At 61.6% G+C, this 11,042-nt stretch overlaps 3 protein-coding genes across 9 annotated transcripts; 1 reads left to right on the forward strand and 2 right to left on the reverse strand.

Moving 5' to 3' along the window:
* Window positions 1-923: 923 nt before the first annotated feature.
* WDR13 (WD repeat domain 13) lies at window positions 924-2,644 on the reverse strand (the record flags this gene model as incomplete). Its single annotated transcript, XM_068668602.1, is given in 7 exon segments — window positions 924-1,164; window positions 1,166-1,314; window positions 1,549-1,676; window positions 1,780-1,840; window positions 1,843-1,861; window positions 2,107-2,350; window positions 2,486-2,644. Coding segments are annotated over 7 exon segments (883 nt in total), but the record flags the coding sequence as incomplete, so codon positions are not given.
* A 240-nt stretch (window positions 2,645-2,884) lies between these two features.
* TAFAZZIN (tafazzin, phospholipid-lysophospholipid transacylase) lies at window positions 2,885-6,050 on the forward strand. 4 transcript variants are annotated; one of them, XM_068668604.1, is made up of 10 exons: window positions 2,885-3,027; window positions 3,548-3,674; window positions 3,764-3,892; window positions 4,277-4,512; window positions 4,607-4,687; window positions 4,800-4,841; window positions 5,255-5,317; window positions 5,444-5,496; window positions 5,625-5,702; window positions 5,805-6,050. In XM_068668604.1, the coding sequence occupies exons 1-10, from the start codon at window positions 2,913-2,915 to the stop codon at window positions 6,033-6,035; spliced, it is 1,155 nt and encodes a 384-aa protein (XP_068524705.1). In that variant the 5' UTR covers window positions 2,885-2,912; the 3' UTR covers window positions 6,036-6,050. The 4 variants fall into 4 exon arrangements, with proteins under 4 accessions (XP_068524705.1, XP_068524706.1, XP_068524707.1 ...); XM_068668607.1 differs by having other exon boundaries at window positions 2,938-3,039; window positions 3,547-3,674; XM_068668605.1 differs by lacking the exon at window positions 5,255-5,317.
* A 25-nt stretch (window positions 6,051-6,075) lies between these two features.
* BCAP31 (B cell receptor associated protein 31) lies at window positions 6,076-10,456 on the reverse strand. Of its 4 annotated transcripts, XM_068668611.1 has the most exons (9): window positions 10,149-10,406; window positions 9,369-9,611; window positions 8,511-8,608; window positions 7,286-7,386; window positions 7,069-7,213; window positions 6,847-6,982; window positions 6,667-6,775; window positions 6,480-6,580; window positions 6,076-6,392 (listed from the first exon to the last, which is right to left on the reverse strand). In XM_068668611.1, the coding sequence occupies exons 3-9, from the start codon at window positions 8,600-8,602 to the stop codon at window positions 6,354-6,356; spliced, it is 723 nt and encodes a 240-aa protein (XP_068524712.1). In that variant the 5' UTR covers window positions 8,603-8,608; window positions 9,369-9,611; window positions 10,149-10,406; the 3' UTR covers window positions 6,076-6,353. The 4 variants fall into 4 exon arrangements, with proteins under 4 accessions (XP_068524712.1, XP_068524711.1, XP_068524710.1 ...); XM_068668610.1 differs by having other exon boundaries at window positions 6,667-6,772; window positions 7,069-7,386; window positions 10,149-10,456; XM_068668609.1 differs by having other exon boundaries at window positions 7,069-7,386; window positions 9,429-9,611; window positions 10,149-10,447.
* Window positions 10,457-11,042: the final 586 nt, after the last annotated feature.

Raw genomic sequence — 11,042 nt, forward strand, 5'->3', positions numbered from 1 at the left:
AATAAGTGCCCTGAGGAATAGAAAAAATGCAACGAGGGGGGGAAAAAGACACCAAAAGAGGCAGAAAGTGCCCCAAGGGGGGCAGAAAATGCCACGTGGGGGGGAAATTACACCCAGGGGGTGAAAAATGCACAAGGGGAGGAGGGGTCAAAAAATACCCCGGGGGGGAATAAATGCCCTGAGGGGGGCAGAAAATGCCACATGGGGAGAAAAAAGGCCCCAGGGGCAAAAGTGCCCTAAGGAGGGGGAAAAATGCTCAAATTGGGGTAATAAATGCACCCAGGGAGGAGAAAAATGCCCTGTGAGGGCAATAAATGCCATGTGTGGGGGGGGAAAATGACCTGAGCAGGGCAGAAAGTGCCCCAGGGGGCAAAAAGTGGCAAAAAAATGCTACTGGGGGCAAAAACAAGGGACCCATGGGGAGAAAAATGAACTAAGAGGGGCAGAAAACGCCCCAAAGAGGACAGAAAATGACGTGGGGGAAATAAAATGCCCCAGGGGGCCAAAAAGTGCTATGTGGGGGGGGAAATGCACCTAGGGGGCAAAAATAGCCCTGACGGGGGTGAAAAAGTACCCCTGGGGGCAATAAATGCCCTGAGGGGGGGCAGAAAATGCCACGGGGGGTGTGAAAAGTGCCCTAAGGAGGGGGAAAATGCACCAAAGGGGTAACAAATGCTTGGGGGGGGCAAAAATGCCCCAAAAGGGGCAATAAATGCTCAAGCAGGGGGTCGATAAAACCCCGGGGGGGGCCCTAAACACCCCGGGGGGGGGCAATAAATGCCCCGGGGGGAGCCCCAAACCCCCTGGGGGGCAATAAATGCCCCGGGGGGAGCCCCAAACCCCCCGGGGGGGAATAAACGCCCCGGGGGGGGGCAATAAAAGCCCTGTTGGGAGCCCCAAACGCCCCAGTGGGAGCCCCAAACCCCCCGGGGGGGGCAATAAACGCCCTGGTGGGAGCCCCAAACGCCCCGGTGGGAGCCCCAAACCCCCCAGGGCCGCACTCACCACGGTGAGGTTGTTGTTGAGGGGCTGGAAGGCGCAGCACAGCAGGGCGGCCCCGTCGGGGTCGGCGACGCGGCGGATGCAGCGGCCGTCAGCAGGGGCCCAGAGGCGCAGGGTGGCGTCGAGCGAGGCCGACACCAGGACGTCGTTGGCCAGCGACCAGGGCCACGTCGGCCACCCCCGCCCCGTGGCCGCGCAGCACCCGCAGCACCGCGGGGGGGCCCGGCGCCAGGCGGCACACCGAGATGGTGCCGTCCAGGGAGCAGCACGCCAGCAGGTGCCGGTCGTCGTGGGCAAACTGCACCCTGGGGACTGGGAAAGAGGCTCGGGAGCAAGAACAGCGGCTTTCCCAGTTCCTCCCAGTCTCTCCCAGTTCCTCCCAGTCCCTCCCAGTGTTCCCACGGAGGAGCCACAGCAGCAGGAGATCCCCATCACTGTGGGCAAACTGCCCCCTGGGGACCGCGAAGGGGGCTCAGCACCGCTCCCCAGTCGCTCCCAGTCCCTCCCAGTGCCCTCCCCCAGCCCTTCCCAGTGCCTCCCAGTTACCGGCGCTGTCGCTGTGCTGGTCGAAGACGTGGTAGACGCCGGCGAAGGCGTAGTTCTCCCCCAGGGTGGTGTCCCCCGCCATCGCCCGGCTCGCCTCGGCCAGTGGCGTCGGCACCACGCCAGGGGGGCTGGGGGGAGTCAAAACCCCCTTAAAATTTGGGGAGGGGGGCACGAGGGAGGAGAATTGACCAAAATTGGGGGGTTTGGCCCCAAAAGGGGGGGGGTGCTCACCGCTCCGGGGGGGCTCCGGGGTGGGAGCCGCGGCTCAGGGAGCGCCGGTGGCCGCGGGGGGCCGGGGGTCGTCCTCGAAGTCCTGGGGGGGGGAAACGGAGGGGCTGGGACCCCGAAAAGGGGGGGGTCCGACCCCAAAAAGCCCCAGGGTGGGCCCTAAAACCCCAAAGCCACCTCCAAATGGGTGTTACAGCCCCCAGGATGCTCCCAAGACCCCAAACAGGCATTGGGGCCCCCGACGAGCACTACGCCCCCCAAACCCACCCAACCGGGCGTTCCAGCCCCCAGACCGCGCCCTGCGACCCCAACCGCGCCCCCAGCCCCCACCTCCATCCGATCCAGCGTGGTCCTGCTCCCCCTCAGCGCGCTCCCGCTGTGCCCCCGGCAGCTCCCGGCCTCCGACAGGGCCCCGTAGCGCTGCGCCAGCAGCCGGGCCCGGACCCGCAGGTACCAGCGGCGGGTGGCCCCCTCCGGCTCCCCTCCCTTCGCCTGCTCCCGCAGCAGCTGGCTGCGGCGCCGCACGTACTGCGTGCGGAACTGCGGCCACCGCGGCGTCCGGTACGCGGCGTACCTGGGGGGGGGGGGACGCGGCCGTTACGGGGCGCCGGCACCGAGGCCCAGGAGGCCGCAGCCAGGCCCGGTAGGCCGCGACCAGGCCTCGGAAGCCTGCTCGGCCCCGGAGGCCCGCCAGGCCCCGCAAGCGCACCGGGCGTCCACGGCGAGCACTTGCTGCCACACGGCGGCCATAGCGGCGGCCGCAGCCCCCTGGGGCCGCCGCCGCCGCGGGGCCCCTCGCGCTCCAGCGCCGCGTCCGCTCTCCTCGACGGCCGCCGGTTAGAATGGCGGCCGCCGGGGGCACGCCAAGATGGCGGCCGCGGGTTGCCTAGGAGACGGGGGGCAAGGGGAGGGGCGTGGGGAGCGTGGGCCAATGGGGGAGGGTGAGGGAGGGGGCGGGGAGGGGTGGGAGCGCTGATTGGTGGGGTGAAGGAAGGGGGACGGAGTAACGCTGATTGGTGGGGAGAAGTGAGGGTGGGGATTCAGTCTATACGGTGATTGGTGGGGGTGAAGGGAGGGGCGTGGCCAATGGGAGGTGCCTCGGGGGGGGGTTCCCCGCTCCGCCTCCTCGCGTCTCTATGGTAACCGTGCGGAACTCTTCTGCTCCGGGTCCTCCGGGTTTTGCGACGCCGCCTCGCGCTTTACGGCAGCTTTGCGACAGTCGGCGCGGGGCGCGCTTTGCGGCGGCCGGGGGTCGGTGGGGGGGTTAATTAGGGGAAATGGGGGCTAATTAGGGGTTAATTAGGGGCTAATTAGGGGTTAATTAGGGGGAAAGGGCGCCGGGGGGGCGGTTGGAGGGCAGTAGGAGCAGGTGGGGAGGGTCTGGGGGGGTACTGGGAGGGGACTGGGGGCAACTGGGGAGGAAGTGGAGGTACTGGGAGCAATGGGGGGGCACTGGGGGCTGGGAGGGAACTGGGGGGCACTGGGGGGTTACTGGGGGCTGGGGGGGTAACTGGGAGGGAACTGGGGGTTCTGGGAGCAATGGGGGGGGGACTGGGGGCTGTGGGGGAGGTACTGGGGGTAACTGGGGGGTCACTGGGGGGCAACTGGGAGGGGATTGGAGGACAATGGGGGGGGCACTGGGGGTCACACAGAGCTGTGCCCCCCCCTTTTGTGCCCCCCCCTTTATATTTGCCCCCCCCTTCTGCCCCCCCCCCTTTCTGCCCCCCTTCCCCCCCCCTTTGCCCCCCCTTCCCCCCCTTTGCCCCCCCAGCCATGCGCCATGCCCTTGGCCGTCCCCTGGCCGTTCCCCTCGGGGGGGGGCCCCCCCCCCAAATCCTGGTCGGCCGCGAGCCGCGTGGTCACCGGCCTGGTGGGCACCTACAGCCTCCTGTGGACCCGTGAGTGCCCCCCCCGCGCCCCCCCTTTAATAATGTGGGTGTGGGGGGGGCCCTAATTTTGTGTGCCCCCCCCCAAATTCTTTTTTTAGGGTACCTGAACCGGCTGCGGGTGCACGACGCCGCCGTGCTGCACGCGCTGGTGGAGGGGCGGGGGCCGCGCACCCCCCTGCTCACCCTGGCCAACCACCAGTCCTGCATGGACGACCCCCACCTCTGGGGTGGGGTGGGGGGCACGGGGGGGGGGATGGGGAGGGGTTGGGGGAGTCCTGGGGGGGACACGGGGGGATCCTGGGGGGGTTTGGGGCAGCTGGGGGGGGATTGGGGCTCCCAGGGGGGGATTAAGGAGAGCTGGGGGAGGCTGGGGGGGCTCGGGGGGGGCTAAATGGGGATTTGGGGTCTGGGGGGGTCCTGGGGGGGTTCTGGGGGGGTTTTGGGGGCTCCCAGGGGGGGATTTAGTGGGGCTGGGGGGGGCTAAATGGGGGTTTGGGGGGGGATTGGGGCATTTTTAGGGTCCAGGGGGGTCCATTTTTGGGGTCAAGCCCCCCCTGGGGTGGGGGTCCTCACCCTTCCCCCCCCCCCCCCAAAAAAAAAAAAACCCCAAGGCTCACTGAAGCTGCGCCACGTCTGGAGCCTGCACAAGATGCGCTGGTGAGCGCCCCCCCCCCCCCGGATTACCCCCCCAAATCCCACCCCCGGTTTACCCCCTCCCAATTACCCCCCCCACCCCCCCCTGCCCCATTTTGCCCCCCCCAGGACCCCGCGGCCGCCGACATCTGCTTCACCCGTGAGCTCCACGCGCGCTTCTTCAGCCTGGGCCGCTGCGTCCCAGTTTGCCGGGGTGAGCGCCGAACTGGGACAAACTGGGAGGCACTGGGAGGCCCCCCCGGTGGGGGAGGCTTCCCAGTTCATACTGGGAGCACTGGTGTCCCCAGGGGACGGCGTGTACCAGCGCGGGATGGATTTCATCCTGGAGAAGCTCAACCAGGGGGACTGGGTGCACGTCTTCCCCGAGGGTACTGGGGGAACTGGGAGCACTGGGAGGCACTGGGAGCCCCCCCAGGAGAGGGGGGGGGACCCTCGGGGCTGCCCTGCCCCCCCCCCCCACGGTGCTGTCCCCCCCCCCAGGTAAAGTGAACATGGGGCAGGAGTTCGTGCGCTTCAAGTGGGGTGAGAATCTGTAATCCCGGCCCCGTGACCCCCCCCCCCGGCCCCGTAACCCCCCCCAGCCCCATAACCCCAACCCCCTGTCCATAATCCGCCCCCCCCCCGCCCTGTAAACTCCCCTCCTGGCCACGTAATCCCCCCCCCAGCCCCGTCATCCTCCCCCTGACTTCATAATCCTGCCCCCAACCCTGTAACCCCCCCCGACCCCCACCCACCAACCGTCAGCTACCCTCGCAGCCCCCAATCCCCCCCCAACCCTGAAATCCTTTCTCCCGACCCCATAATCCCAACCCTGTCCCATCCCCCTGGCCCTGTAACCCAGCTCGACTCCCTAATCCCGCCCCCAGACCCCAAAATCCCGCCCCCAGACCCCAAAATCCAATTCCAAGCCCCCCCCAGCCCCTCCCTCTCCGCAGGCATCGGGCGCCTCCTGGCCGAGTGCCGCCTGGACCCCGTCGTCCTGCCCCTGTGGCACGGGGGTGTGAGCGAGGATTTGGGGGGCTTTCTTTTGGCCTGGGGGGGGCCCAGACCCCACTCCTGCTGGGGGGGGAGCATGGACCCCCCCGCTGACCCCCCACCCCTCCCAAAAAATAATCCCACCCCAGGCATGAACGACGTGCTGCCCAACAGCCGCCCCTACGTGCCCCGCGTGGGGCAGGTGAGTTTTGGGGGGGGCAAAGAGGGGGCTGAATTTGGGGAGGGGGCTTCGGGGGGGGTCTAAACTTGAAGGGGGGGGTCTCTGAATTTTTTTTTTTTTGGGGGGGGGTCTCTGATGATGTCCCGCAGAGGATCACGGTGGTCGTGGGGCGCCCCTTCAGCGTGCGACCCCTCCTGGAGCGCCTGCGTGCGGAGGGCACCTCCACGGTGAGTTTTGGGGTGTGCGTGGGGGGGGGGGGCAGTTTTGGGGCCTGGGGGGGGCCTGCCCTGTAACAGGGGGGCCGGGGGGGCCCCGTTTTGTGTCCGCAGGTGGAGGTGAGGAAGGCGCTGACGGATTTCGTGCAGGGCGAGTTCGAGGCGCTGCGGGCGGCGGGCGCGAGCCCTGCACCCCACCCCGTGACCCCCCCCCCCAAAAACAAAAGTGCCAATAAAGCTCTCCAGACCCCCACCTGGCTCCCCCCCACCCCAAAAAAAAAACGATTTCAGCCCCATTTTTACCCCCCTTTTCTGTACCCCCCCCCCAAAACAGACGCCTCCTGATCCCAAACCTTTATTGAAGCACGAGTTATATTATTGTGTGGGGGGGGGAGAGGGGGGGGACGACACACAACCCCCACCCCTCTGACCCCAGTAATTGGTGGCCCCCCCCCGGAAAAAATTGGGGAGAAAATCCCAAAATGGTGCTCACCCCCCCCCCCAAGGTGCGTTGCTGTGTAACAGAATGGGGTCCTCAGCTTTCGGGGGGGGGTCCCAGCCTTTTGGGGGGGGGGTCAGGGGGGGCACCTGGCCCCCATGTGCCGTTCCCTGACCCCCCCAAAAAAAAGAATCCCAGATATTTTTTGGGGGGGACGATCCCTCTCACTCCTCCTTCTTATCCCGAGGGCCGTCGTGTGCTGCCTGCAATGGGTGGGGGTCAACGTGGGGGGGGGGGGGTCAGGAGCCCCCCCCAGTTGCCTCCCAGTCCCTCCCAGTGCCTCCCAGTACCTGCAGGCGGGCGTGCTGGTCCAGCAGCCGGTCGTACTCCCTGGTCAGCCCCTCTGCCTGCCGCCGCATCGCCTGCACCTCATTCTCCGCCTTCTCCAGGGCTGCGCGACACCGGGGGGGGTCAGCACCCCCGAGACCCCCCCCAATAATTTTTGGGCGCCCCCCCCCCCCCCGACGCCGCCCTTACTGCGCTTGCTTTCCGCCAGCTCCTCCTTCAGCTTCTCCACCTTGGCCTTCAGGCTCTCGTTCTCATCCTGCGCCGGCGTGCCGCCCTCGCCCCCGGCCTCCTGCAGCTGCTGTGGGTTTTTTGGGGGGGGTCAGGACCCCCTGACGACCCCCCCCACCCCCAAAAAAAGCCCCCCCCTACCTTCCTCAAGGCCTCGTTGTCCTCCATGTAGCGCCGGGCGGCCTGGCTGGCCCCCTCCGCCTGCTTGCGGAAGGCTTGGCTGGAGGCGCCCAGCAGCGCCTGCTGCGAGATCAGCGTCACCAGGCGCCGCAGCAGGCTGCCGAAACGGGGCAAAAATCACCATTTGGAACACTTCTGCCCCCCCCAACCCAAAATGAGCCCCCCCGACGTCCAAAGCCTCACAAGGACAGCAGGAGGGCGAAGCCGGCCAGGTAGAGGTTGCGCTGGGCGCGGAAGAGCCGCATGTGGAAATGCTCCAGGGCCCCCGGGCTGCTGGGCAGCGCCGCGCGCTCCGAGGCGTCGTACTTGCGGGTCTCCCGGTAGGCATCTGGGGGGGCAAAATAATTAAAAAAGGGGGGGGGGACACACTGAGAGCCCCCCCGGCCGGCCCGGGGGCTCACCAGCAGCAGCAGCACGAGGATGACGATGAGGACCACGAAGGCCGTGTTGCCGTACGCCACCGCCAGCCCCACCAGGCGCGACTTGAAAATCTTCTGCCACCTTTTGGGGGGGGGCGGAATTAATGTTGGGGGGGGATTTAATTAAGGGCGGGGATATTTAATTACTGGGGGGGTATATTTAATTATTACGGGGGTTGATTTAGTTTTCAGGGGAATGTATTTCATATTTTAGGGTAAATGCAGGATTTTTTGCAAAGGGAAATTTAGAATTTCCAGGGGGTATTTAATATTTTTAGGAAGGATTTAATATTGGGGGGGCCTTAATTTTATTTTTGGGGGGCTGTATTTAATTATGGAGGGGTGATATTTCATTATGGGGGTGATATTTAGTATTTTGGGGTAACATCCAATATTTTTGGCGGTGAAATTAATGTTTTCAGGGGGTATTAGAATATTGGGGAGGGATTTAATAATGGGGGGGCCATATTTAATTTCTGGGGAGGTAGATTTAGTTATGGGGGGTGACATTTAATTTTGGGGGGGTGATATCTAATATTTTTGGGAAAAATTCAATATTCTCAGGGGGAACGTTTAATATTTTGGGGGGATCTGTAATATTTTTGGGGGGGACATTTCATTGTGGGGGGGAATATAAGAATTTGGGGAGCATTTAATTTATTGGAGGGGATATTAATATTTGGGGGGTGAGATTTCATATTTTGGGGGGGGTATTTAAGTTTTGGAGGGGATATTTAACATTTGGGAGCAGACGTTTGATATTTTTGGGGGAATATTTAATATTATCAATTATTTTAAGGGAAAATTAACATTTAGGGGGATACTTAAAATACAGGAGGGGAGTATTTAATATCTGGGGGGCAAAAATTAATATTATGGGGGGGACATTTAATTTTTTGGAGGAGGTATTTAATATTTGGGGGGGAGATATTTAAGATTTTGGGTGGATATTTAATATTTCAGGGGGGATATTGAATGTTCGGGGGGTATTTTTAATTTTTTGGGGGGGATATTTAATTTTTGACAGGGAAATTTAATATTTGGGGGGGTATTTAATATTTCTTGGGGGTGTCATTTAATACATGGGGGGGAGATTTAAGATTTGGGGGGCAATATTTCATTTTTGGGGGCGGATATCTCATTTTTGGGGGCGGATCTCTCATTTTTTTTGGCGGGGGGGGGGGGGGGGGGTTAATGTTGACCCACCTGGCAGCTGAGACGAAGGGAACGCAGAGCAGCAGCACGAGGAAGACCTCGGCGTAGAGGAAGGTGGCGACCACCGTCCACTGCAGGCTCATGGTGGCCTGGGGGGGGGGGGAAAAATAAAAGGGGGGGGGTATCACAGTGGGGGGGGGACACTGCCCACCCCCCTCAGGACCCCAGCATGACCCCCTGGTGCTCCCGACCCCCAGTGAAACCCCAAAACCCCCATAAGGGATCGCAAGAAAACCCCTTGGGACCCCCGTAGGACCCCCCCTGAGACCCCATAACACCCCCCCGGAACCCAATAATCCCCCTCGAGACCTCCATCACCCCCCCAACCCCCCCCCCCCCCAAGCCCCCTTGGGACGCCCCAACCCCCCTTAGGACCCCCATAACCCTATGGGTGCCCCCATCCCCCCCCCCCCCATGACAACAACACCCCCTTGGGACCCCCACAAGCCCCCCCAAACCCCCATAGCCCCCACCCCAGGACCCCAATAATCTCCCTTGAGACCCCCCAACCCCCCCTTGGGACCCCCGTAACCCCCACCCCGACTGCAATACCCCCTCTTGGGACCCCCCAACCCCCATTGCCACCCCTATCAACCCCCCAGAATCCCCACAACGCCCCCCCGGGCCCCCAAAGCCCCCTTGGGTCCCCCCAGCCCCCTTTGGGACCCCCAACCCCCTCCAGGACCTCAAAGCCCCCCGGGAGCCCCCCAACCCACCCCAGGGGCACCCAAACCGCCCCCCAGAGACCCCCTAATACACCCCAACTACCGCAACCCCTCCCCCGCGGCCCCCCCGGGCCTCCCCTTAGCCTCGGGCCCCCCTCCCCGGCCCCCCCCGGCCCCTCCTCACGTTCTCACGGTCGGGCCGCGGAGCCCCCCCCAGTCCCGGCCGCCCGCCGCCCCCGCCCACCTCCTTCTAACGGAAGCCGGAAGGTGCCCGCCAGGAAGACCCGCCCACCGCGGGGCTGGCGGCCAATCAGAGGCGTCGTTAGGAGTGCCGGGGGATTGGCGCGGGGGAGGCCCGAGGCACTCTGGGAGTTGTAGTTCGGAGGGGGTTGAGGGTGTACTCAATGGCTCCGTCTTCAAAATAGGGCTGTAATCAAAGTTTACAATTTATTAATTTATTATCTAAAAAAAAACGAGTGGTTAAGGTGCATAATTCTTGTATTTAGCAAAGGAAAGGTCCAGCAATTCGTGTCCATTGAGAGCTTGAAGGGAAATGTATTTTTTTTGTATTTAAATGCATTTGTATTTAAATGTACATTCAAATATATTTAATGTATTTATTTCCTTCAAGTCACTGATATCTGGGGGGGTTGCAGAATAACTTCAGAATATGAATGGAAACGTATAATAACTTCAGCAGACGACTGAAGGAGCTGAAACGTTCCTGCCCAACGATCGGTCGCATCGCACAGGAAAAATGCTGCACACCCCCAGAAACAAAACCTACCAGTCCTGAGCAGCTCCCCACCTCCTCCTGCCAACCACACTCAGCACACACACTGTGCACCCCTCGGAAAAACAAGAAGTTAGAACACAAACAGACAGAAAAAAAAACAACTGAGCTCCATAAACGCCAAAAGACATGCACTCACAGCAGCCCCGGCAGGGGTAATCACAGACTCACCCTTGGCAGATGAAAGAGGAGACTGATACAACCCTACTCAGTCTCTTGGCAATGCTGCATCTATGCTGTTAAGCCACATGTAATCAAGCTGGTTTTAGTCCTCTGGAGAGTTACACAAGTGCGTTGATCCATCTGGAGATTAAAATATATCTCAAAAACAGAAGAGTATCCCACCATCCAAAAAACAGAGAGCCAGAAACCTCTACTAATTATCCCTCTATTAAGTGAATTCCAACCACTTAGAAATCTAGAAATCCATAGACTCCAGCCTGCCTAGAGAACCCTGCAACTGACTGAAGGAAAATCAAAGCATTTGCCCCAAAGAGCAGCCCAGGCAGAAGGAGCTCTCTGGTGGCATGCCTGGGGCTCATATACCTTTTGCCCCCGCCCCCAGCACCCAAACCCAATCACCTGGGAAAGGGGAGGGGCAAAGCACAAGGAATCAGAAAGAGGAGCAGCAGCTGTGGTTTATTTACTTAATTATAAGGCTTAGCTCAACAGCATGCAGAGTGCAGGCAGGAGACCTGGGGTGTTTCTAGAAGCAAAAATCCCCTTTTCCTTTTGCTGCAGCTTTGAATATTGAACTGACAATATCACCAAGCTAGTAACTGAAACTTTCTCAACTGGAATTAGTTTCAACAGGCTCATCCCCATCTGTAAACACAGAGAACCAGCATTCACTAGTATGCCAGCCCTAATACCCACCTCCTCCACACAACGCTCACTACTACTGATGCAATATACCGTTGTGCAATATCTCTCTGTTTCCATCTCCTTTACCTCAGCTGCTCAGTAGCTTCACCTGAGAAATGTGCCCAAGTGGTGCCACACTAAAATGTGCCCAAACAGACTTACTCTTTAGAGATGAAGAAGGTGAGCCTGCTCACTCTCTAG

Source organism: Anas acuta, unplaced genomic scaffold, assembly GCF_963932015.1.
Source record: "Anas acuta unplaced genomic scaffold, bAnaAcu1.1 SCAFFOLD_217, whole genome shotgun sequence".
Lineage (NCBI taxonomy): Eukaryota > Metazoa > Chordata > Aves > Anseriformes > Anatidae > Anas > Anas acuta.

Coding starts and splice junctions, on each gene's coding strand:
- TAFAZZIN (XM_068668604.1), top strand. CDS start 2,913: ATGGTAACCGTGCGGAACTCTTCTGCTCCGGGTCCTCCGGGTTTTGCG. Junction 4,688..4,799: donor GGTGCACGTCTTCCCCGAGG/GTACTGGGGGAA, acceptor CCCCCCCCCCAG/GTAAAGTGAACATGGGGCAG. Junction 5,318..5,443: donor CCTGCCCCTGTGGCACGGGG/GTGTGAGCGAGG, acceptor ATCCCACCCCAG/GCATGAACGACGTGCTGCCC.
- BCAP31 (XM_068668609.1), bottom strand. CDS start 8,602: ATGAGCCTGCAGTGGACGGTGGTCGCCACCTTCCTCTACGCCGAGGTC. Junction 6,776..6,846: donor ACAACGAGGCCTTGAGGAAG/GTAGGGGGGGGC, acceptor AAAAACCCACAG/CAGCTGCAGGAGGCCGGGGG. Junction 6,393..6,479: donor ACCAGCACGCCCGCCTGCAG/GTACTGGGAGGC, acceptor CACCCATTGCAG/GCAGCACACGACGGCCCTCG.